This window comes from Tursiops truncatus, chromosome 5, assembly GCF_011762595.2.
Source record: "Tursiops truncatus isolate mTurTru1 chromosome 5, mTurTru1.mat.Y, whole genome shotgun sequence".
NCBI classification, from domain to species: Eukaryota; Metazoa; Chordata; class Mammalia; order Artiodactyla; family Delphinidae; genus Tursiops; species Tursiops truncatus.
Window position 1 is genome coordinate 29,301,933 of NC_047038.1, and position 24,020 is coordinate 29,325,952.

Below are 24,020 nucleotides of genomic sequence, written 5' to 3' on the forward strand. Positions count from 1 at the left end.
GGCGATCTGGCCCTTAAGGAGCTGGTACCTTTGATGCTACAATCTTGTTTACATCTGCAAGGCAGGGAATTGCTTGCTTTGGTTGGACGCTCCCTCCACCCCCTTCTAATTTGAAGTAATCGGAATCTAAATACAATCGCCACGGCCCACTCTTCCATTTCTGCTCTGAAGAGGGAAAAACCTGAAATCCACGTCTTAAATCAGCTTGGTGGTCTGTAGCCCCCCAGCACCCTGCCTCTCCGCTGCATGCCTAATGTATTCCCTGGTGGTTCTGGGCATTAATTAGTTGTTTAATAGGAGTATGACTAAAAATGTAAAAGAAGGATTAGGAGCGTGAAACGTATGTCCAGCTCCTTCCACACACTCGAGGAGGGAATGAGAATCATTCTGTATCTTCTATTTCTCCAGGAGCCATTTGCATTTCCCACCAGCTGCTCACTTCAGCTGCACTGGCGCTGGGCGAGGCGAGGACCCAAAAGCTCCGCGCGGTGTCTGCGGCGGCCGGGACTGGGGTTAGCCAGCCCCTGGCGGGCGAGACTCCAGACAGAAGGGGGACGAGGGGAATGTGAGCTTCCCGGAGCCCCTCCATCCCAGCCCTGGTTTGCAAACCTCTGAATCCTGAAAGGGGGGAGGAGGGGGCACGCGCTTATCTGCGCGTCTCTGCAGCGCAGTCCCTTTCTCTTTCCCTTGTCTCTCTGCGCGTCTCTGAATCTTCCCGTCTCCGGTTTTCTCACTCTTTTCCCACTTTTCCGTGAGATGCCTCATCCTCGCCTCCAGATGCAGGCGAGGCTGTTCTGCTCCGAGCATCTCTTAATCTCTATAAAATGAAAAGAAAAGAAGGAGGGAGACATTTAACCCATAACTCAGGGGGCTGAGGAGGCAGCAAAAGTCTTTGATGGGCAGAGACGAAAATGTTTTTCTTGGACTACATTATGTGGTATGCTGTGACCTTAGATTTCAGTCGTGGGACTTGAAGAAATTTGATTTTCTTGCCTCAGCAGGATTTCAGAAACCAGAAATAGAAATTCTCAGAGACAGAGGAGAAATAAAAGTAAAAACAGCACGTGGGCATTCCCCCCTCATTTCTCTCCCCTTAAATAAAACTGTCTTGAATTTCCACCGGTAAAGAGAGAAAGTTTGAGTTTTCACGGATGTTACGTGGAGGTTAGAAATGGCTTAAAAATGTAGCCCTCTCGTCAGTTTTCTTCGTGGCTGAAGAGGCTAACCCGTTCCATAAAATGAGTCCATCTGTCGACTGTTAGCTATTTCAAAGTGAAGGGATTTAGCACTCAAAACAAATTGAGCGAGTTTGTTTGCCTGTTTTTACTGCTAACTCAAATGAATTCAAAACATGGAGTAATTCAAGAAAACACATAACATGTTCCAGACAGCCCCCAAATGTAGGAAAAGCCCAGCACCTATATGGTGACCTGGGTTATTTTAAATGCCAGGCTTTCAAAAATGTATACATTTCACACACGTTCCCTCAATGTCATTATATTTTCTTAAAATTATGAGATTTGGTATACTGATTTAGGAAGAGTAATACAACTTTTACAGGGCATTTTATCCTCTCTTGAGGACCAAAAGGGGGGACTCTCCAATGGCAGGCCTGGCTGAGTTTTGCTCCTATGCAGGAAATAATATGGGTGGGAATACGGAACTGGGAGCTATGGCTGTTTGCCAACACTTTCCAAAAACATACATTAACAGGACGCCCTTGAGATTAAAAGTACTTTGTCTAATATGCCTGGCAGAAGCCTTCGCACCTGGTCTTCCAGGCGAATCGTGTTTAAAAGTCCTTCCACGCAAAGGCAGGACAGGGCAAAAATATCCTCTCACTACCAAAACACAAGCTCTTGCTGGAAATCGGAAAATCAGGGTTTAAAAGTAGGGCACACTTTTCGGGGTTGGGCGGGAGGGTGACCCCTCTAACTTCACACGTTCTTCGATTTTTAGCAGCAAATGTTGATTTGAGGGGAGCTTCCTTCCCCCCCACCCCATCATCCCTTGCAATTTAATACCATGCTCGCCAGGAACCTTAACCTCGTCATTTTAAAAAATGAGATAGCCGTGACCCGGAGTGAACTTGTTGAGTGTAGGTACAGGAGAGGAAATTCTAGACTCAGTGAACACCCGAGCCTCGTCCAGCGCAATCCCTTCGTGCACACTGGTCAGTGCGCGGCCATGCCCACCTGCGCGCTGACACCGGGTGCTGCGCGTCTGGTCCACCCGCCTTGACCTCGGGCCCGGTGTCCCGGCTGGTGGTGCTGGGCCAGGCATCCCGGCCTTCCCCGGCTGACTAGCCTTGCTCGCTCCCTTCTCGCTGTCTCTCTCCCACCCTCTTCCCAAACCCAGTCACCCCACCGACCCCCCGCTCATCCCCACTTTTCCGGATATCTCCTCAGTCATCCTCTCTCACCCCACCCCGCCTGCCTTCTCTCCAGCCTCCAGTGTCCCCCGCAATCCCTGGTTTCTATGACCTCTTTCGTCAACCCTGCAGGCCTGAAAGAAGGTCACACAGAGGCACATTCAAACTCACACCCCACAAGCCTTGCCCCCAGATAAACCCATGTACACTGTCCTTTGTTCCATTTCTTGGGCCACTTTCTCCATCCCTTCCTCCCTACCCGTCTGGGTTTGCCACCCCACCCCCCAGGAGTACGTTTCCGTCTCCCCGACGCCCTTGCGCTCCCCCTCTGATTTATTAGAGCTCCCGGTTTGGCGCAGATTCCTTTTTCTTCTCCTCCTTCCCATCCTCCCTTCTTGTGCTCCTTTCCACAGTGGGAGTGCTTGCGCCTGCGGCTCAGTCGGCTCCTGTCTAAGCGCCCTGCCCGGCTCCCTCTCCTGTTTCGCTCTCCCGGCCCCTTCTCCAGCTCCCGACTCCGCGGCCCGCCGGCCTCCACCTCTCTCCCCTGCCCCGTTTCCCGTCGCCCCTGCGGGCTCCCCCCGCGCTCGCCCAAGCGCTGCGCTCGCCCCTTGATCGCCCGCCGCGCTGCCGGCTCGGCTGCCCGCCCGCCCGCCAGCCCGCCACTGTGCAGTGGAGTTTGGTGGAATCTCTGCTGACGTCACGTCACTCCCCACACGGAGTCGGAGCTGAGGGAAGAGAGAGGGATGAGAGCGAGGGAGGGGAGAGAGAGTGCGAGAGCGAGCGAGAAAGCTGGAGAAGAGCAGAAAGAAACGGCCAGTGACGGCTAGATTCCGGAGGCCACTGCGCGCCCTTGGACCCCCTCGGAACTCGGCGCCCTCCGGAGCCTCGCCGCCCTCTCGGCCCGGCTTTCGGGCGTTTGCGGTGCAGCCCGTGCCTCGGTTCGCTGGAAATCTCTCCGGGACGCGGCGGGACGCGGAGACAGCAGCTCTCTCCCGGTAGCCGGTAAGTGGAGGCCGTCTCTCCCGCAGGGATGTGAGATAATGCGAGTTTGGAAATTTGTTCCACTTTGGAGAATCTTCACCGTAGGTGATTTGTGGCTCTTGGGGCTGCCTTTCCCCCGAGGTAACGCAGTTGGCAAACAGACCTCGCAAAGCCCTGTTCCTTTCGTCCCCAGTCACAGACGCTAACAATCTACGGGGTGCTGAAGTCGAGTGGGAAGCGAGACCATGGCTGGCATTTAAAAGGAGGTATCTTCCCTTAAATCTTGGTGCCAACACTACAGGGACAAATCCTCAAACTGAGGATTAGCATTCTCAAGATAAAGGGCTCTGTACAAAGTTTCAGCTATTGGAAGATTAGCCCCCTTCCCATTGTTACCAATTGGAAAAAGATTCCATCTTAACTGGCAGTGAGTGACCTCTCAGGCCCAAGCGAATTACCTGGGAGCCAGGCCTGAATGCCAAGCTCACACAATTACTTCGGATTATAAATCCTTTAAATTGATTACCAGTCAATTCCAATCTTGCACTTCGGGAGATACATTTTAAATGGGTGCAGGGGACAGGACTGTTTTCCAACCGTCCAGCAAGAAAAAAATTATGATTCTAAATCTGAGAAGTACGTTTCTCTTTTTATTACAATTTAATGATTTTACTTTCCTAAGCAGTTTAGAAATCAAACCATCATAGGGTAGTGTGATTTTTATTTTACTCTTTTTTTCTATTTGTGCAAGTAGCATGTCTTACTAAACTAAATTTTTAAAGAAATTTACTATCATGAATTAAAATAATATAGGAATTCATACATTCTAAAATATTTTATGAAAAATTTGATTTTGAGAGATTTTCTTGCATTCTTTTTAGGCCATTAATAAGAATTAAAGATGCTTTTAATATCGTTTTGGAGGAAATCCATCTAAAAATTCAAATACCAGTTATGTCAAGGAAACAAAGCACTTAAGCAATATAGATTGAGGATTTTTGTTGATGTAACAAAATAAGCATACAAGGTTTCAACAATCAAACCTTCCCTAAAAATGAAATAGCTACTTCATTTATGGAATGTTTTGCTCTACCTCAGAAAAACTACACTTAAATTATTCAGGTGCTTTGTTCCTCAAGTTGAGCATGTTTGTCCTCAAGTGTTCCTGAAGCATCGATATTAATTGGTTTAAAAGAAGGCTTAAACTGCTAAAATACAGAACTATGTTAAGCAGTATTTTAATTTCCTTAAATGATTACCCACTGCAAATTAATTTACTGACTAATCTCACTAATTTAGTTCATTGAAAACATATGTTCTTGCCATGTTTATTTTTAAACTTTCCATTAAAGATTTTGTTATAGGGTAACAACTTGAATGGAAAGGAGGGAAATGTGAAAGGATGTGGAATTATTAGGACTATATTTCATTCCTGTAATTTCATCTTTTGGCAGTCAGCAGAAATAATTTTTAAGTAAATTGTTTTATTCCTTAGGGCTTGCCTGCCTGCCTTAGCCAGTGTGGCTCAGGGTGCTCCCATTAGCTGTGTCGTGCTTTTTAGTAAGCTCACAATAGAAAACTCACGTTGGCCAAAACAAGATTGCCTGGCGTATACATTCCAAGCAGGACATGAACTTTGGGGGTGAGAACAACTTCCCAACGGGAAAAGTTGCTCATCTTAATTTGTGAGATTAGCCATTGAAGCCAGTCTCTAAATCCGGCAGCCAAATTTGTCTTGTAAGACTTGCCTTGACAGGGCAAGTTTAAGGATCAGCAGGCAGGAATTGGAGGTCTCTTTCTAAAAATTACCTTCCCCAGATATTTAGACTCAATTCATCTAGTAAGCCTGGTCATTATATGAAGGAGAAAAAAAAAGCAGGTTTCAGGACTCATTCTGACTGCAAAATAAATCCCCAAGTCATAAGGACATGTAGGAGTGAGCTAAGAAACACGCCTTGACCTTCTTTTCAGTCTTTAGAGAGGAGTTCTTGAAGATTTGTTTTGTATTGCTTTGTTTGGTCTTCAGCACTGAAGCTTGGGAGTGGGGGGAGAATGTGTAATAATTGACTGACTTTACACTGAGCTACCCGATCTTTTTCTCTTGTATATTTTACTATTAAAAAAAATAAAAACTATTTGCAGTTACCATCTGCAAAGCTCTGGCTACCGGCTAATAATGCAGCCAATTCAGAAGTTAAAAAAAAAAAAAAGATTATCGAAATGATGATGACATGCAAATTTCCCCTGAAATTATCATAAGTAAACATTTGAAGTCTGGACTAATAAAATCCCATCTGTGTTACTTCATATCGAGTTAGTAGAAAGCTGTGATAATGAATTTTGTAATATCTCATGAACAGACATCTCAATCAGGGACTAATCCTGTGATTTTACTGCAGAATCACTAAATCTGGAGCCGCCAAACTGCTACTTCTGGGCCCCCGGGCCCGCAAGCATCGGCAGAGCCCCCGCCCGCGTCCACGCTAGCGGGTGGGGGAACCGCCTGGCGGTCCCCATCCCTGGAGCCCCACGCCGCCACGCGGGGCAGCCCCTCCTCTAGGCAGCGACCTTGGCCAGAGGCCCCTGGGCCCCGGCTCCTTCCAGGAGAGGCCGAGGAGCCGGGAAATGCGACTCCGCCAGAGCCAGACCCCCCAGATCCCTGCCCAGCCTCCGCCCCTTGCGCAGCCGGGTATCGCCCGCCCCCCAGCCCCAGCCCCGGACCTGAGTGAGGTGGGCCCTTCCGCCGCCGGCGTACCCTGGGTAGCGTGGAGCGAGGCAGGCGCCGAGATCCAAGGGGCCTGAGGAGCGGGCACCTTTCTTTTCTTCCGTCTTTAAAGCAGCCGCGGCTCTTCTACCCACCCCGACAGAGCCCCTCGCCACCCACCTCTCCCGGTTGCTCGTGGCGGAGAAGGGGGCTCACGTTAAACGCTTGGCTCGCTGCGTTGTGGTTGGAAATTTGGAGAAGATCTGGTTTGCCGGGGAGGAGAAGGGGGAGAACTGGAGGAGCCGGTCTCTCAGAGCTATTTCTCTGTCCTCGGCGGGCAGTAAACCCTCCGGGGGACGTTTGCCACGCTCTCCTCAATCTCAGTCACTTCACCCCGTTCCCCTGCTCTGCGATCTTAAATCATACTTTAGGGTAAATAAATGGCCGGGTGAGTATCTCCAGGGCAAAGTGTGGCTAAATATGGAAAAGTGGCTCCTGATGGATGAGAGGCCCGAAGCCAGCTCGCTCCTGGAGCACCCTAGGCCTAGGGAGTCCTGTTCGTTTCAGAATTACAGAAAATCGAGGGGAACTGTTATCTAGGACAGAAACAAGTTGACTCTGGCACTCTATAAATGTTTACTAGGCTTCAGCTAACGGACAGCCACTGTGCTGGCCTTCACGTGCAACTCTCCAAGGAGAAAGTCCTCTTCACTCATCCCCAAATTTTGTATCTGCTAAGGTTGTCCTCGTGTTCAGATGGGCTTTTAACCCCTGACACAGACTCCCCTGTGAGTAGTTCCACAGCCTAAGTTCCCAGAACACTGTGACTTGATCGGCCAAGAGCTCCTGGATCCATTTGCTGCAACTCTGGAGGCACATTCCCCCGCCCCTCTTTGGTAAACATTCAGATGTGCTGGACCGGGGGCAAGGGTGGGAATGAGGCTGGGCTGCCAGAGACTGTCAGGTTCTAGAAACACGCCTGAAACCTAGCACAGACTAGGCGCCTAATAGCTAGTGTCGAAGTCGTCTGCCCCACAGGTAGCCTGCTTTGAGCCCTGCGCGCTCGCCCGCCGCCGCTTCTCACAGCCCTCCTTCTCTTCCGTTTTGCAGATAACGGGGAATGGAGACCAACTGCCGCAAACTAGTGTCGGCGTGTGTGCAATTAGGTAAGAGTCGTTTCTTCCGCCAGGGTCACCCGACGGGAGACCGCGACACGCGAGGGCGGCGAGAGGGCACTGGTCCCGTGGCGAGGCCGCGCGAGGGGCGCTTCCCGGAGGGGCCGGCCAGAGCAGGAAGGAAATCAGAACCAGGACGCCGGTGGCCTCTCCCAGTGGGGGGGTTGTGGATAGAGAGGGAGCCTGTCGTCGCGTGTCGAAGCCCCGGGCCTCCGCCTCCCGACGGGAGCTGCTGGCAGCCGGGGAGGAGCGGAGAGAGAACGCCGCCCTGCGCCGGGTTGCCAGAGGGTCCGGGAGACGGGAGTGTCCTCCGCTCTTTCCTCTAACTGGGTCTTTGCTCTTTGTCCCTCTTTCTCCTCCGTCCTGCCTCCCTCTCCCACCCTCCTCGACCCCCGCTACTTTCCGCCGCCATCCGGGGCGTCTCTCTCCCGGCACGTGGGGCGGGCGCGCGTGGCCCAGGCGTGCAGCCGGCGGCCGTTGAATGCCTCTTCCCCAAAGACTCCGAAATCAAAAAGGTCGAGTTCACGGACTCCCCCGAGAGCCGGAAAGAGGCGGCCAGCAGCAAGCTCTTCCCGAGGCAGCATCCCGGCGCCAATGGTAAGGCCGAGAACGAGGCGCAGGCCGCGCGCTGGGCACCAGCCTCCGGTCCTCTGGGGCTCGGGTGAGACGCACGCAGGCGAGGCCGCCAGACGGGGCGCGCCTGCTCGGAACTTGGCCTCTGGTTGGGATGGGAAGCAGCCGTCCAAGGAACGTTAATTCCCTTCCCCAAATTATACTGCACTCCTGAGACCCATCACCTCTCCGTCTCCCTCTCGCTCTCTCCTGATCATCTCCTGATGTGTGGCCTGATCTGTGCACACCCCCAACCTACCTCTGTGCCGCTAGCTGGCGTGGAAAAGTGGTCCAACAGCGACCTCTGTCGCTCACCACGTCCCACTGCATGCAGCAGCGGCAGGGCCCACCCCGTACCGACGGCCCTCGGCCGCGCCCCTCCCAGGCTTGTGGGCGCGGGGTTTACCGCGGAAGGCCAGCACACGAGGCTCGGGCTGGCGTAGGTTCGCCCCGCCGGCGAGCTGACAACAGCCCTGCAGAGCCTGAGGGCAGCAACTGCGCGCAGCAGCCGAGGGTGGAATGGAGTGTGTGCCCCTGTCGACACGAACCTACCTGTTGTGCTGGTTGCGGGATCTCGGGTTTTGGTAGTGTTGTTGATCGGTTTCACTCTGGACAAGGCAAGGGATATTGCTGCTCAAAGTGTGCAGGCGTGTGTCAAACTTAAAACGTCTCCTACGCACAGATCTTGTTGAATTGAAACGTGTCTTTTAGGTGTGTGTGTGTGAGAGAGAGAGAGAGAGACAGAGACAGAGAGAGACAGAGAGACAGAGAGGGGATGAGAGGACAACCTTTCCTTTGGAATACATGAAAAACTCAAATTTACCGTTCGTCTATTCTCCGTGTTTTCCAGGCCCCTTAATAAATAAGTGCCTATCCTTAGGAGGTTGTTGACCTTTGATAACGTGAGGAGATAAAGCCCTCACAGTCCTCGGCCCCTAACCCCCTCTTTCCGGATTAAAGTGTAAGGATACAAATGTAATGTGTGCTAGAGGGGAGCGAATTGGGACTCCCCGCCAAGTAAACAAACCGTACTACCGAGAAGAAAACAAAAGCCCCGCACTGGGCTTCCCAGTGAATCGGAGAGAAAAGCATCATTTGTTGGAATAAAACGTCTAAAGTGGTGTGGAGCACAACGGCCTCGACACTGCGCAATATCGCTAAGTCCTCCTGCTGGGCCAGTTAAACGCTCACTTGTCCGGGATTAACCCCATGGGGTTAAATGGGGCCATGTAGAGATAACGTCGGGTGATTTCTGTCATTAAGATTGTGTTAAATTCTTCTTCTGTTTGATAATCGGTCGTAAAAATAAATTATTACACCAGAGTATGTTAGGGATATGGTTAAAAATCAAGAGCAGCGATGACTCCCGGGGAAAATGCTTTGTGCGTGTTCAGCGCCGGCTCCGGCCAGGCTAGGGGAGCTCCCCAGTCTCGCTTCGCACAGCGCGGGCCGGCCGCGGCCCAGCCGAGGTTAACATTTCTCGCAGCGCTGGGAGCCGAGAGATGCAAAATGTCTCCTCCCACCCCCACCGCAATCCAGTGTTTTCTTGACCCCAGGAATGGTTTCTGAGGACAGGTGGCTTCCACGAGAGCTTAGGACCCCTTAGAGGGGAAGCCTGAGGTGGGATGGGGGCTTCCTAGGTGGGCAAGAGGCGGCGGAGAGCCGGTGAGTCCTGTCTGCTCCTGTCACCGTTCAGGCAGGCGCTCCTGGGCGTTCGCTTTTGGTAATTAGCAAACAAATAAAGAGCTAGAAATAACAAACGATTGTTTTCTTAACCATTATGTTCAGGCCCGGATTATTTTAGTGCAGTGATAGGCTCTTCCCCACACAGCTAAGTCTGTTTTCTACTTTTTGGACCGAAGAGGAAAATTGCTGCCCAAACATGTTTAATGCCATTAATTAAGAAGAGACACGTGATAGGAAAAATGCTGAAATTCTTGATTTTATTGGCGTTTAGGGAATGGGATTAGACCAAAAATGTCACACACGAGTGGGCAAAGCCATAGAAGGAAGGTTGCCACAGTCCCCTTTACTGAGTAGAAGTAAATTTAACTTATGGAATATGCAAACTCCTTTCGACAGCCTGCGAAAGAAAGAGAGAAAGAAAGAAAAGAAAAGAAAGAAAGAAGGAAAGAAAGAAGGAAAGAAAGAGAAAAATGATTTTTTCTCCTTATTTTTTATAGTTTTTATTTGCTTTTTTTTTTTTTTTTTTTTTTGGCTTTTAAAAAGAAAAGTGTTTACAATGACAGGCGATTTTCGAAAAGGGCCAAGCTATTCTATTATTGGCACTATTCTCCCTCATCCCCCCAAAACACGGTGTCCTCATTGAAGACTGAAAACGTTTTCGGAGTTGACAGTGTCGACCTCTGGGAGGCCCGACCTCTGCGTCCCATCGCAAGCGAGTCCCCATCCCCTTGATACCCACAGCCTGGCTAGAACCCCGAAACGGGAGGGGGCAGGGAGTAGGCTGAAGATCCCCTAAAGCCAGGGGTTTGAGAGAGGGTGAAGAGAGGGGTGGCTAGGTATGGCAGGTGAAGACAGGAAGAGTTGACAAGTTAAACAGCATCCCCCACACAGAAGGGGCAGAGGCCCGCTTAGAACATCCCCCTGGAACAGAGGTCTTTGGCTTTTCCCCGCTTTGGGTGTCCCGAAAGGAGCTCCGTTTGGAGGAACTCAAAAAGTTGTCTTCGCCTTCGGGAAGAGGACGGAGTGATCCTCCCCTGTCAATACCTTTAAAGTTTAGGGGCCGTGGCTCTGGATTCGCAGCTGGAATCGACCGAGCTGCCGCCTTTCGGTCCCCGCGCCTGGCTTCGCGACCGGACCGGGGGCGGGTACCTTCGCCGGGCCTCCCCCAGCGATGCCATTAATTTTTAAATCGTTTTGGCAGAGCAGTTGGGCTGAAAGTGTTCGACCCGGGCCTCTGGTGCGCGCAGACTTCCTTCCCTAGGGACAGGGACTCCAAGGCCCCGCCGCGACACACACCGTCTCCTGCGGCAGCAGCCGGGTGCCCGTCTTCTTCAGAGCACCCGCGGTAACCCCCGCCGCCTTGGCGACCGCAGAGCCCTATTCACTCAATCACCAAATGCTTGCGGAGCACATACACCGTGGATTCCTAATGTATCCCCCCCGCGCCCCCCAAAACAAATCGCCTGGTTTCCCTTCGCCGTTACAGAGCTATTTTAATGCTCACAAGGAGCACCGCGAAAGCAGCCCAGACCACCTCCAGCAAAAGGCAAAATGGTGCTGCGTGGGGCGGCGCTCCGGCTTGAGCGTGGTCAGAAAGAAGGGGGGTGTTTAGAAAGGTGGAGGGCTCTTAGTGCGAAGAGGGGTCAGGGGACCGGGGCGTGCTGCAGAGGCGTGAGGTCTCCGGAAGCGCGGAGCTGGGGAAGGGGAGAATTCCATTTTTTTTCTACCCACACCCCACCCCACGCCAAATCTGCAGCTTATCGGTAGAAGCTGCCTCTCCTTTCTGTGTGGGTTTTTTTTCCTCCCAAGAGGGGAAATTGTCCAAAAGTAGTTAGTCCCAGCGGATTTCCGCCCGCACAGTAGTCTTTACAGGTCGCGTTCCTCGGTACTGACGCGGTGCGCGCTCAAAGTTTCGCGAGGCTGGCTCGACTGTCATCCCGCACCGCCCGCTGTTAATATATGCAGCAGTTGTTAGAGCGACTCGGGGGAGAAGGAAATGTATAACGAAAGCTTATTCGTGAGCAGGAATATACTAATGGAACAATCTGATGTCTTCTTAATCCTATGTAAAAAGCTTTGTCGTCTTCCTAATATTGACTGAATGGGTAATTAATGGCTCTTCATCTAGGCGAATACCCTGTAATCCAAAGATAGGCAAAAGACAACAAGCCCAAGGTAGAAGACAAAAGGCCCAACTGCGGCCGCCACCCTCCTTCCTCCCACCCCCCGCTCAGCGTCTTCAAATGGGAAAGTTTCCTCTCAGGAGAAAAAGGCAAGAGTGGGAGAATATACATACCTTTCCTGGGCTAGATGTAATCACAGAAGCTGGCCGCCCCGCTCAGTTCTCCACTACTCCGTCTTTTCCCCACCAGTCTTTCCCTCCGCTTTTCTCTCTTCTCCATTCCTCTAGAAAGTCTCCCCCATTGTGGCCCTGACCAGCACCTTTTCCCCCAAGGCACCCATCTTTCGTTTAAGGAAGTGATTGATAACAGAGGACCAACATACAAGGTCCTCAGAAGACTCAGGCAAAGGACTGAGCTCCTTTCTGATCCTGAGGACGCTCCTTTCTTTTACAACTTAAGGCAGACAGTCTGTGAGGACTAAGGTAGTTGGGAAGGGAGGGAAGAAATGAATAGAAGGAGAGAGAGCAGGCAAAATTACGTGTATGTGTTAAACAGCGATAGGGAGTGATGCAGTCAACTTCATTGTGAGGATGTGACATGAAGAGTGCCCAAGATTCTCCCAGCATGTTTTTAACAGGCTGACATTTTAATTTAAACCTTTAGAAGTAATATATTACTTGTGTTACGACAATGAGGTGGGTTCCTTTTTTTTTTGTCAGCTGACAGTTTTTAAAATATTATTTCACTAGGGAAATAAAAGCTTCATCTCAGATTATAGGTGGGTATTTTTGGATTTATGTGATTTATGGTCACCATGACAACTAATGCTGAATGTTAGCTACCAGCATGTCTGGGAGAGGGAAGACAGAAAGAAGGGGAACAAGAGAAATAGAAAGGGAGACGGGACATGAGCTGAAGAGGGAAAATAGAGAAAAGAGAAAGAGGAGCATTTCAATCCACTTTTTTTTTTAAAGTAACTTTAGTTACTTAGTTACTTAGTTACTTAGTTACTTAGTTAGTCCCTTGTCATTTCTATCTGTCTGGACCTAGATGTTGATGTTTATCTCATTCCTCTATCTCTCTCTTACCTCTATACACAAATATACCGTTCTCTTTATTTTACTTTTCCACGACTAGTTGCAGTTCGACGATTAAATGAGCCCCTAATAAACCTGTAGCATTAACAGGCTGATGTGAAAAGGCATTACAGCACGTGGGTTTAGTGATTGCAGTAGTTCTCCCACCTCCCCGAGCCCCCTCGAATCTCTCGCTCTTCTCTCCACCCGCCAGTGTGGGGTGAAGAGAACCGCCCAGCAGCCAGCTATCCCAAACTTGAAGCCACAGTGTGGGAACGGAAATATGGGGACCATTTGCAGGGACCCAGAGAGGACGGATGTTGCTCAGTACCTCTACAGACTTCTGATTCCGAAAAGAATCCGCCACTTTTTACAAACCTGCACTTTTTTATTCCATTTAGGGAATGGGGGAGGCGGAATCAGCCACAATAAAGCCTTTAATTTCTGGGTGCTTCGGCTTCGTGACTGGGGTGGGGGGAGGACAGTGAAGCGGCCCTTTCCAGCTTGATTTGCGGGCAGAGAAAAGCCAGGCAGCGGAAGGAGGGGAGGCAGAGCCACTTCTCCGGGCAAGGTGCAAGGTCTCCCTCTGACCTCTGCGCCTAACACCGCACGCTCGCGCATACACACACTCACGCCTGTCACGTGCCTCCGACCTGAGTCCGGGCGGGTCTCGTCCTTGAGCTGGCCTGGACGGGAGCGAGACTACCACCCCTCTACGGCCTGACAGCGCAAGGAGACATCTAACTGAACCATCTTCCAGGTGAGCTTTGAGGACAGATTTTTTTTTTTTTCCCCAGAAGTCAAGGGTCACTTGGTTGGGTCCCAGTTCATATCCCGGCCGCCACAGCCGAGAGTTTGGCGGCGCTACCCAACCCATTCTCGCCGCAATGGCCAGAGGGCCTTTGTGCAACTAACCCTGAAGAGTGTGAAATTAAATAAGACCTTAAGGCTGGTAATCGGTGGCAAATACCAGCTCAAAACACGCCTGACCCCGTGTCACACATTTCCCTCCTCAAGGGTCTTTCTTTGAAAGAATAAGCAAGAAAACCCGATTGAGACGATCCCTGATTTCTTCTGAGTGGAAAACCCAAAGCCGCGCTGGGCTTCCTGTCCTTTCCCCACCGCAACTGTGCAGCACCTCCAGCTTCCCCGAACCGACCATGCTGGGTTTTTTCTGAATTGGCAATTTCTGTGATGGAGGCTGAAGTCATAGTAATTTCTAGGACCAGTCAAAGAAGAGTGGGGGACAGGCGGGTAACAGTAGCTCTGAACTGACAGAATACCTAAGGTTCCCTTACTTCCAGCTCCTTTGTCATCTGTATTGCCTATACATTTGCACCCACAGGTTTTTTGTAGATTAAATCTAAAAATTGCCCACCACCACTAGAGTTTTAACTGAAAAATGTTTCTTCATTCCCCACTACATACTTGCTTTTCCTCATCTAGACTTTTCATGTTGGAGCACTCCTACCACCGGTGGAGTGAACGCTGTTGGGGCTGGAAAGGGTATCACCCAAACTCAGAGTGTGTGAAGTGATTAGAAGATTAGGAGAGAGTTGAAACTCTGGCTAGAAAAATGCAAAGAAATACCTCCCTGCCTCAGTTGGGGTTTTTCTTGGGGGGGGGGGGATATATTATGTATGTGTATTTCTATCTATAGATAGATATATGCGTATGTATATATGATTTCATTTTTGCGTAACCAGAGTTCTTCAAGTAATTTGTCTTTCTTTATTCTCCACTTGACTTTGCAATGGATCAATATAGTTTAAGATACCTTATCTTTTTAGGCTTTCAGGCTGATCACCAGCATTTCCACACGTTGGCACTACGGGGAGCTGTCATTTGCCCTTAGATTTTTCACCCACTTTGGAGGTTGGTTTAGGTCCTTCATACTGTATTTGCCTTGAGGAAAGTTCTGTTAGTCAACAGAGCCAAAGAGCTTAAATCAAAATTCCATGGGTTTAATGAGAGATGGGCTTAGAAATCTACATGGCTCTGTGGAGCTTCTCAGCTCTCCTGAGTAAGGAGTTTTGAAAACCACTCAGAGCCTCCACCAAAAATTGCAACTCCAGGGTTTGAATGTTGAAGAGACAAGGAAAAAAAGTATGCTCACTATGGAGGAGAATCTTTCATTCTTTGATGTGATTGAGTTTCTTTGTGATATGAAGGCTTGAGCGTATGGTATTGTGGGGATTGCAGCTATGCTGAGGTTTAAGAGAAGATACTAGAATATGATTAGTAAACACATTGGGCAGAAAAGGGCTGGATTCATATTGACTTACTTATAGGTCATCAGTTGGCAGTGCAATGGGAGGAAATATTTACTTTACACATATACTTTATGGTCTTGGGGGAATTAGAGGAAATTCAATAAGAAAATGGTGAGAAACATTTAAAACCCTTATTTAAAAGACTTAAGCAAATTAGTGTCTTATCAGATTAAAAACCACTACAAATGTAAGAGCATTGTCTTCGGTGAAACACTGGGGGGTCTGAGAAGGAGATTCTCCACCAAATCTCAGGGATAAAATGCATCATTTAAGCACCAGTTAATGAGCAGAATGTAAATTAATTTAACCTTCTTTACCAACAGGCTGCTTATGTAACATGTATAATTTAGTGATAAGATTTCAGGACCTAATATAGCTGGACGTATGAGCCTCAGCTAATGCAGACCTGTCACATGAGGATGTGTTCTGCTCTAAGCAGGTGTGTGTATGCATGGAATGGGGTTAACTGGAATAAAAGGTTAAAACCAGAAATGCTGATTTAAAACTTCCTATGAAGAAAGTTCCTCCTTGTAGCTAAATTCTTCTTAAAGTGGCATGATACTTTGGGGAGAGACTGAAGAATTCTCATTTGGTTCTTGGACTGCTCTCAAGCTTGTTTAAAATGGGGGAGGAGTTGCAGATATGGTGGGGGGGAAGCGGGAGCAGGGCAAAGGAGAGACACATAGGTTACAAACGTATTTGTAGTCTGCTTCGTCCACTCTGCCTCAGATTGAAAAGTTTCCCAATCTTGGGAACAAGGACAAGGAGGGAGTTTTCTGAAGATACCTCATACTGGTGTTGCAAATCATTGACTGTAACGTCAAACAAATACACATTCAGGGATGATAACACTAACTCCACAATAAAGCAATCATCAATGCAGAAACCCAGGGGAGATTAGTTTGTGCTCTCCAGCTGACCTAAGCCGGAGGACAAAAGGACTTTCACAAATTATTTTGAATGATAACTTTGAGTTTCTTTCTTTAATTTCTTTGGAAATAGAGCTGTAAAGATTTAGATGTCCCCAAAGGTGTTTTTTCCTTTTGTTTTAAATAAATGAACAAGGCTTTGCTTTTCCTTGCTGAATGTTCTCCTAGGCTTTTGCCGACAACCTACTGCCTCTGCCTATGGACTCCACCAATTCAAGACAGCCTGGAGCTCCTAGGAATAGAAAATGACTTAAAAATTATCCTTGAAATTGGTTATTTGGCAACATTCTTAATTGTATGGAAATTCATTAAAGCATATTTTATATATAATTAGCTCAAGGTTGTTGATTCTACAGGCTTTATGGGTTTGAATCTGGTAACAAAGTAAACAAGAGAGTTGAATTTAAAGCGTGGCTCTCTCGGGTTAGGATGAGCTTAATACAGTGTATAAGGAATTTGAAAGCTCTCGGATATGTGTCTGAATCAATGTTAAGTAGAATGGATAAGCTTTCAGCATTTTGAAAATGCTGGGTTAGAGTTTCTAGTCTATTGTGTGTTTTCTGTCTGGGGACTAATAAGCATTACAGAGAACGTGATCTGAGGCGACTTTTTATTCTTGTATAAATCCAGAGTGAACCACCAAACAGTTGTTCGTTTAAAGTCAAGGTAATTTTCTTTTGACGGATCCATTTGCTTCTCGAATTCTAATTTATTAGCCTCTCTTGGCTCTGTCTTCTTTGCAATTAAAGTAAAGCTTCTTCAGATTAGCTCCGCAGCATTCACTTGACAGACTGTTTGGAAAATTTAAGATCGGAGAGATGATTTGTTGGTGTTCTGAAATTTTTCTGGTTTTAAGTAGCATGTCTCCTCTCCATACGGGGGAGAAAAACACCTCTTGGTAGGAAATGAATGTAGTGAGACACAAAAGGAAGGAGGGGAGGGTGGCTGGGTGTCTTGTTGATCCTTATACCTCTCAGCCTTCGATCTTTCCGCTTCTTTCTGACGAGCCTTTTACTCCCAGCCGCATATTTCCACCTCCCCACCAGAACTAAAAGCCGGATCGTCTTTGGCCGGGCCGGAGCAGAATTCCCGGGAGCCGCCGGGTGTAGACTCGGCGGGCACAGCGAGGTATTAGCCCGGCCCCGCACAGCTGATAGGTGCAGACAGGACTGTCCCTCGGTCGCGGCTCGGGGGCTCCTGATTGGTGCGGAGTCACGTCACTCCAGCCGGCGAAGGGTCTGGGAGGAGGCGGGGAGGGTTGGGGAGGGCAGCGGCCGAGTGACGTCTCGGCACCAGGAAGCCCGCCTCTGGTTTTAAGATGTTAGGCCAACAGGGAAGCTTGGAGCCGCAGAGCTGGTCCGTCGCTCGCCTGGGTGCTGGGACCTGAGCTGCGGCGAGGCCGGGCTCGAGCTCGACCGCCCGAGGGAGTGTGCGTGTGCGCACCGCGGAGGGTGCGCCCAGAGGCCCGCGCCGCTGCCGCCGCCGCCGCCGCAGGAGATCTAATAACAGCTACCTGTCCCTGTCACTCTTGACACTTCGCTGTCAGGGCTGCCGCGCGGGGGGCGGGCAGAGCGCAAACGGCGGCGTTAGCTTTCCTTATTGGAGGGGTACTGGAGGGAGGGAGGGAGGGAGGGAAGAAAGGGGTCTTTGCCCACTCTTGTTTCGCTTTGGAGCTTGGAAGCCTGCTCCCCAAAGACGCTCCGAACCGTGCTCTCCTACCCACATCCCCATGTCTCCTTTGGCCCGCTGACTTTCGGCCGCCGGACCCTTTCGCTTGAGCCTTCCGAAGGGGACTGGGGCGGCTCGGCTCGAGGACTCTGCCGGGGTTGTGTTCCCTGCTCTGCCCGCGGCGGCCACCGCGAGGAAACTCCGCGCCTAGAGCGGGAAGCGGAGCAGGCGGCGGCGGCGGCGGCGGCGGCGGCGGCGGGGCTTCGGCCGGGCGGCAGCCCAGGACTCGTAGGGCGGCGCGCTCCTTCGTCCATGAACTGCATGAAAGGCCCGCTGCACTTGGAGCACCGAGCAGCAGGGACCAAGCTGTTGGCCGCCTCCTCGTCCTCCTCCTGTCACCATCCCCAGCCGCTGGCCATGGCTTCGGTCCTGGCTCCCGGTCAGACCCGCTCCCTGGACTCTTCCAAGCACAGGCTGGAGGTGCACACCATCTCTGACACCTCCAGCCCCGAGGCCGCAGGTAAGGCGCCGCGTGGCCCCGCGCCGCTCGGCCCTTCTCGCCCCCGAGGAAGTCGGCCCCTCCTGGGGGAGGCGTGGTGGGAGTGGTCCTGTAGCCCGCTCCCCGCAGAACTTCTGGTGCCAGGGTTGTGTTGACCCCTCGTCCCGTTCGCTCTGCCTGGACTGCCCGGCTGGGGTGGCGCGATCCACGCGGGCAGTTCTGCCGCCCTCCCTATTCCGATCCTGGCCTCCTTTCTGTTTTTTTGGGTCACAAAAATCCCAGTATCTCCATTCGAGGACCTTCAGAGGCCGCTCCCCGAGCCCCCATGCGTCCCCTGTTCTGCTCTCGGCTTTCAGCTACCAAGAAGCTCCGCTTGTTAGAAAAATATTTGTGAAACTACGCCTCAGAAGAACAGGCGGTTTTCCTAAAGGGCAGAGGAACTTGGGTGCCTCGCCGAATCCCGAAGCCTACTTTTCCTAGCCTTCCGAAACAGCATCGAAATCTGAGCTTTTTACGAGGGGGTTCTGTAAAACGCGCGCGTGTGGGTGTCCCGGGAGATTTGGTGTGTCCACGCAGAAGCTTATAAATATACCTGAAAGCACAGGCTATAAAAATGAGTGTGCCGTCGCAGTGAGATAAACGTGTAAATAAAACGTGCGGCGCTGGGGGAAGAGAGGCGGTGGGGCGTGCACACCCACACTCACGTCTGCACACCCTGCAGACGCAGCTCTTTCCCTGGCCCGGAGCGGCCGCTCCACACCCTCCTCCCCCGCCAGGCAGCCCAGCTCTTCCCCGGCCTCTGCCGCCTGGTCCAGTTGGCGTTCGCGGGTAGCAGGTGGGCATGCTGACGGGGACCTCTGTGTGTTTCGTTTTCAGAGAAAGATAAGAGCCAGCAGGGAAAGAATGAGGACGTGGGCGCCGAAGACCCGTCCAAGAAGAAGAGGCAGCGGCGGCAGCGGACTCACTTCACCAGCCAGCAGCTGCAGGAACTGGAGGCCACTTTCCAGAGGAACCGCTACCCGGACATGTCCACGCGCGAAGAAATCGCCGTGTGGACCAACCTTACGGAAGCCCGAGTCCGGGTAGGAGCCCGCACGGAGGCTGGGAGGGCTAGCGGGGAGGGCGTTGCGGGGATGCCGGCCCTGTAGCCCGGGAGAGAGTGTGGAAGGCAGCGCTGTCCGGGAGGGCTCGGGTGGGTGCCTTTGCAAAGGCAGATGGCCTCTCACGGCGGCCCCAGTTGCGAGGTTACAGCTCCCTCTTCCGAGACTGGCCGCGGGCCTGGCGCAGGCGCCGGGAGCGGCTCCGGCTCCACGCCCCGACCCACTGCGCGCTCCCAAACGCGGCCGCGTGCATTCCCCTACACAGGGCATTGTGTTCCCGGCTTGTATTCGCCAGACGAGCGCTAATATGATCCGTCCCAGGCCAGGAGCCGAGGACAGGCTCCAACCTGAGCGCCTTTAACAAGGAAAACCCGCCTGAGACACGCAGGGGTTTGCCCTCCCTGGAAAACTTCCGCGCCAGGCCTAGCCCGGCCCTTTCTCTCCTCTCCTCTCCCTCCTTACACAGTCTTTGCGGTTTTTCTGCCATTCAGATCTCTTCCACACCCTATCCCCTGGTTTTGTGATCTGCGGAAGCAGTTTTAATACACAACTGCTACCCTGCCGGTCCTCTTAGGAAGAAAAGAAGAAAGACTTTTCGGTTTGGTTTATTTATCTTTTCTCAGGAGACTGTTACTCACACCCTTCCTCCCAATCATAATAGTTTTATTAAAGAAAGGGCTTACCTTTGTAGCAAATCTGTACTTTATGGATTGGCAAAAATGAACTTAAATTACCCAATATCCTGGTTTGTGCTGGTCGGTGGAAAACTCCAAATTTGTTAGGATTCTGGAAGCAGAAAACACGCATAGCAGGAGCCAGAGGCTTTGCTGTTAAAAAAAAAAATGCTCTGGATAGAAAAAGAGCCCCCAGTTAGAGCTGAGAAAACAGAAGAAAACACTCTAGCAATAATGATGAAATGAGACCAAAATGCACTCCCAAAGCCGAGAGACCGAAGGCACTCTCTGAGTGGCATGTGTGCAGGGAATGAGGCTGTGCTAGTGGATAAATGAGCCAGGTTGAAGTTGGAAATGGTTTTAGTTTAACAGTGCAGAGCTACGGCTCAGGCCCGGACCGCGTGTTTTTTTGCACAAGGTCAGTTTTTCGTAGCTCTCACGCGCATCTGGGGATCGGGCCTCACACGTACTCTTCTCGCCTGGGCAAAGTTTAGACGGCCCAGGGTAGAAATGGCAAGTAATTAAAATGAAAACACAATCTATGGGGTCTCCGGAATCCTTCGGAAAACCCTCCCCCCACCCCCTCCGACTTCTCAGCAGCCCCTTCCAAGTTCCTGCCGCCGCAGCGCTGCGCTCAGGCTCCCTGGGACTACCTCCTTCCAGGCCCGCTGCTTGTCCAGCCGAGTGGGCAGTGAGGCGTCCTTTTTATAGCTGTCGGGTGCAAAGAGGAAGGGGGATAAAAAGGAAATCGAGAATGAAAGGGAAAAAGGGGGGGAAAAAAGCGGATTAGGTGGCTGGGCCTGGCTGAGATGTGTAATGTGAAACATCATCGGTGTCAGCTCGGAAATCTCGGGTCAGGCCTCGCTCCAATACACAATAACCGCCGTCTGGGGCTACGGGCGGGCCCGATGTGGATTGAGAATGGGGTTGCGTCTGGGCCACCGGACACGGGTGGGGGCTGGCGGGGCTGGGCGGCCGCCCGCAAAGCCCAGCGACTAGGCCGGGCCCGGCCGGAGCAGCGCCGGGCGCGCGGGTCTGGCCTGGGGTGGGCGGAGGGTATGAAGGACTGGAGCGAAGGGAGGGGAAGGCTGCAAAGCGACTCTTCCCGGGTTCCCGGAGATTTACACGCCAGGCTCGCGGAGTTTAATTAGCTGTCGGGGAGGTGGTCTTTTACTTTTTATTTGGTTATTTTGCTAGGCGAGGAAGGGGGTCGTGGCCTGGCGCCTGTTGAGGGCGCACGTTCCGTGGAGTAGGGGGTGGCGGTGGAGATTCGAGAGGGGAGGAGGAGTTGTAGGAGAGAGAGGTGGCCTCCCAGCCCCTTGCCCTCATCACTGTGGCTTTGGAATGCAAGCAAGTTTGCAAGGTGGCCGGGGAAGGGTTGGGCGGAAAGCCCGCTGCTCTGAGTTTATTTTGCAGTAAGTGTTTTTGGACCCTGAGGAGGACGTGGGTTAGTGAATAAGCCACTCGCAGGCCGCCAGGCGGTGTGCTGGGGTTTGTGGCACAACTCAGAGCCCGGGCTCACAGGCCTGAACCGGCCTGGCCCCCTGCGTTGGGACGGGGCTCTGGCAGCTTGGGGCACGGGGCAGTGGGGTGGGGGTGGGGAACTGTGGCGGGGAGGGTGTGCGGGTGTGTGTTCGAGCGGGGGTGGTTGCTGGTGCTTTCCTGGATCTAGGTTTTACTAATCCGATCTGTGGCGTCTGTTTGCTCCCTTGCCCTCCACCCCCAGGTTTGGTTCAAAAATCGCCGGGCCAAATGGAGAAAGCGGGAACGCAACCAGCAGGCCGAGCTGTGCAAGAATGGCTTTGGGCCGCAGTTCAACGGGCTTATGCAGCCCTACGACGACATGTACCCGGGCTATTCGTACAACAACTGGGCCGCCAAGGGCCTCACGTCGGCCTCCCTGTCCACCAAGAGCTTCCCTTTCTTCAACTCTATGAACGTCAACCCCCTGTCATCCCAGAGCATGTTCTCCCCACCCAACTCCATCTCGTCCATGAGCATGTCGTCCAGCATGGTACCCTCAGCGGTGACCGGCGTCCCGGGCTCCAGCCTCAACAGCCTGAATAACTTGAACAACCTGAGCAGCCCGTCGCTGAATTCCGCGGTGCCCACGCCCGCCTGTCCTTACGCGCCGCCGACTCCTCCGTACGTTTATAGGGACACGTGTAACTCGAGCCTGGCCAGCCTGAGACTGAAAGCAAAGCAGCACTCCAGCTTCGGCTACGCCAGCGTGCAGAACCCGGCGTCCAACCTGAGTGCTTGCCAGTACGCCGTGGACCGGCCCGTGTGAGCCGCGCACTGCGCCGGGATTCTAGGACCGTGCCGGATAGGGCAGCTCTGCCCTTGTTGAAAGACTGGGAATTACGCTAGAAGGTCGTGGGCACTAAAGAAAGGGAGAGAGAGAGAGAGAAGATATAGAGAAAAAGGGAAACCACTGAATTAAAGAGAGCTCCTTTGATTTCAAAGGAATTTCCTCAATGTCTGACATCTTTCACTAAAAAGTATTTCCAACAGTTGCAAGGACACACACAAATGTTTGACTGGATATGACATTTTAACATTACTATAAGCTTGTTATTTTTTAAGTTTAGCGTTGTTAACATTAAAATGACTGAAAGGATGTATATATATCGAAATGTCAAATTAATTTTATAAAAAGCAGTTGTTAGTAATATCACAACAGTGTTTTTAAAGGTTAGGCTTTAAAATAAAGCATGTTATACAGAAGCGATTAGGATTTTTTGCTTGCGAGCAAAGGAATGTATATACTAAATGCCACACTGTATGTTTCTAACATATTATTATTATAAAAAAATGTGTGAATATCAGTTTTAGAATAGTCTCTCTGGTGGATGCAATGATGTTCCTGAAACTGCTATGTACAACCTACCCTGTGTATAACATTTCGTACAATATTATTGTTTTACTTTTCAGCAAATATGAAAAAAATGTGTTTTATTTCATGGGAGTAAAATATACTGCATACAAATTGGTCTGGATTCTTTCTGCCCTCCTCTGTCGCCTGGCCAGGGTTTCTCAGTCACTGCTTCCTAAACAAACCAGTTCCCTCTGCCTGCCTAGTTAAATACACAAGGCAGCAGTACTTATTTAAATTTGGTAGAAATAAATTATAGTCATTCATCAGAAACTAAAAAGAAAAAAGAGGTACTCTCAGAAAAAAAAAGGGGGGGTGGCTGCGAAGTCTGGTCTTGTTTCCCAGATTTTTCTTTGGCTTGCACCCAGAGGATTCCATTATTGCTAGCAATATAAGAGGGAAAGAAGAAAGGGGAAAGAAATTTAGAAAGTACATTAGCTTGGAATGACTCTCAAGTTTACTCCTTTGGGGAGGGGGGAACCTGCACATCCACTAAATTGTTCTGGAGAAGTATGTGTGTATGTATACATCTACAATTTATATACATTCCTCTCAAGAGGAATACGTCTATAAGTTTACAAGGAAACACCTTCAGTTCAAAATATTTAGGCCTCCACGTTTACCTCTCAGGCTTAAGTAGAGAGATTCTTCATGTTATATTACATTACTATTTCCAAATCCTTTCGAGACATTAAAAGAAACAAAGACCATTTCTAATAACCACAGCCCTTTAGTTTCTCAAAGAGCCCAGGGGTTGAGAGGTTAGAGTGGAGTTTCCTGAGTCTTGTCGAGCAATATGTAGTTGAGGCAAAGGTCATGCTCCCCGTGTTTTGTTTTAAATATTATTGACCCATTAATTCTAAAGCTGCTTGTTCCTGAAATTATGCAGGATTATAGTTTGCAAACTGCCGGAGAATGAAGCAAATCAAGATGAATTACAGCCCTGGTCCTGCCTCCCATCCTCTGACATCTAAACGGGGAATGAGTTTGGTGTGAGGGTTTAAAAGAACATTAAGCACCCATTCTTCCTTTGTTGGTGGTTTTCAGCTTTTTTTTTTTTTAATGTGAAATTACTTTTGTAACAAATAGTAGCAAATACGACTTAGTCCTAAAGAAGTCATCACCGTGGCGCAAGGGAGGTCGGTGTGTTAGGCGTGAGGGTGAGGGGTAGTTCTGAGGTCTTTTGCTCTTCGGGTCACCCCCCCACCCCCCCGCGGTGGGCAAAGACAAACATCACCCTGGCTGGGGAATCGGGAGCAAAAAGTAACCGCCAG

At 50.7% G+C, this 24,020-nt stretch overlaps 1 protein-coding gene across 3 annotated transcripts; it reads left to right on the top strand.

The window, feature by feature from the left end:
• The first annotated feature begins 2,898 nt into the window (after positions 1 to 2,898).
• Positions 2,899 to 22,857, top strand: PITX2 (paired like homeodomain 2). 3 transcript variants are annotated; one of them, XM_019928064.2, is made up of 5 exons: positions 2,899 to 3,373; positions 7,167 to 7,222; positions 7,691 to 7,828; positions 18,974 to 19,179; positions 21,598 to 22,857. In XM_019928064.2, exons 2-5 carry the CDS (start codon positions 7,177 to 7,179, stop codon positions 22,159 to 22,161), a joined length of 954 nt encoding a protein of 317 aa, XP_019783623.1. In that variant the 5' UTR covers positions 2,899 to 3,373; positions 7,167 to 7,176; the 3' UTR covers positions 22,162 to 22,857. The 3 variants fall into 3 exon arrangements, with proteins under 3 accessions (XP_019783623.1, XP_019783624.1, XP_019783622.1); XM_019928065.2 differs by lacking the exon at positions 7,691 to 7,828 and having other exon boundaries at positions 2,909 to 3,373; XM_019928063.3 differs by lacking the exons at positions 2,899 to 3,373; positions 7,167 to 7,222; positions 7,691 to 7,828 and adding an exon at positions 17,577 to 18,118.
• The last annotated feature ends 1,163 nt before the right edge of the window (positions 22,858 to 24,020 follow it).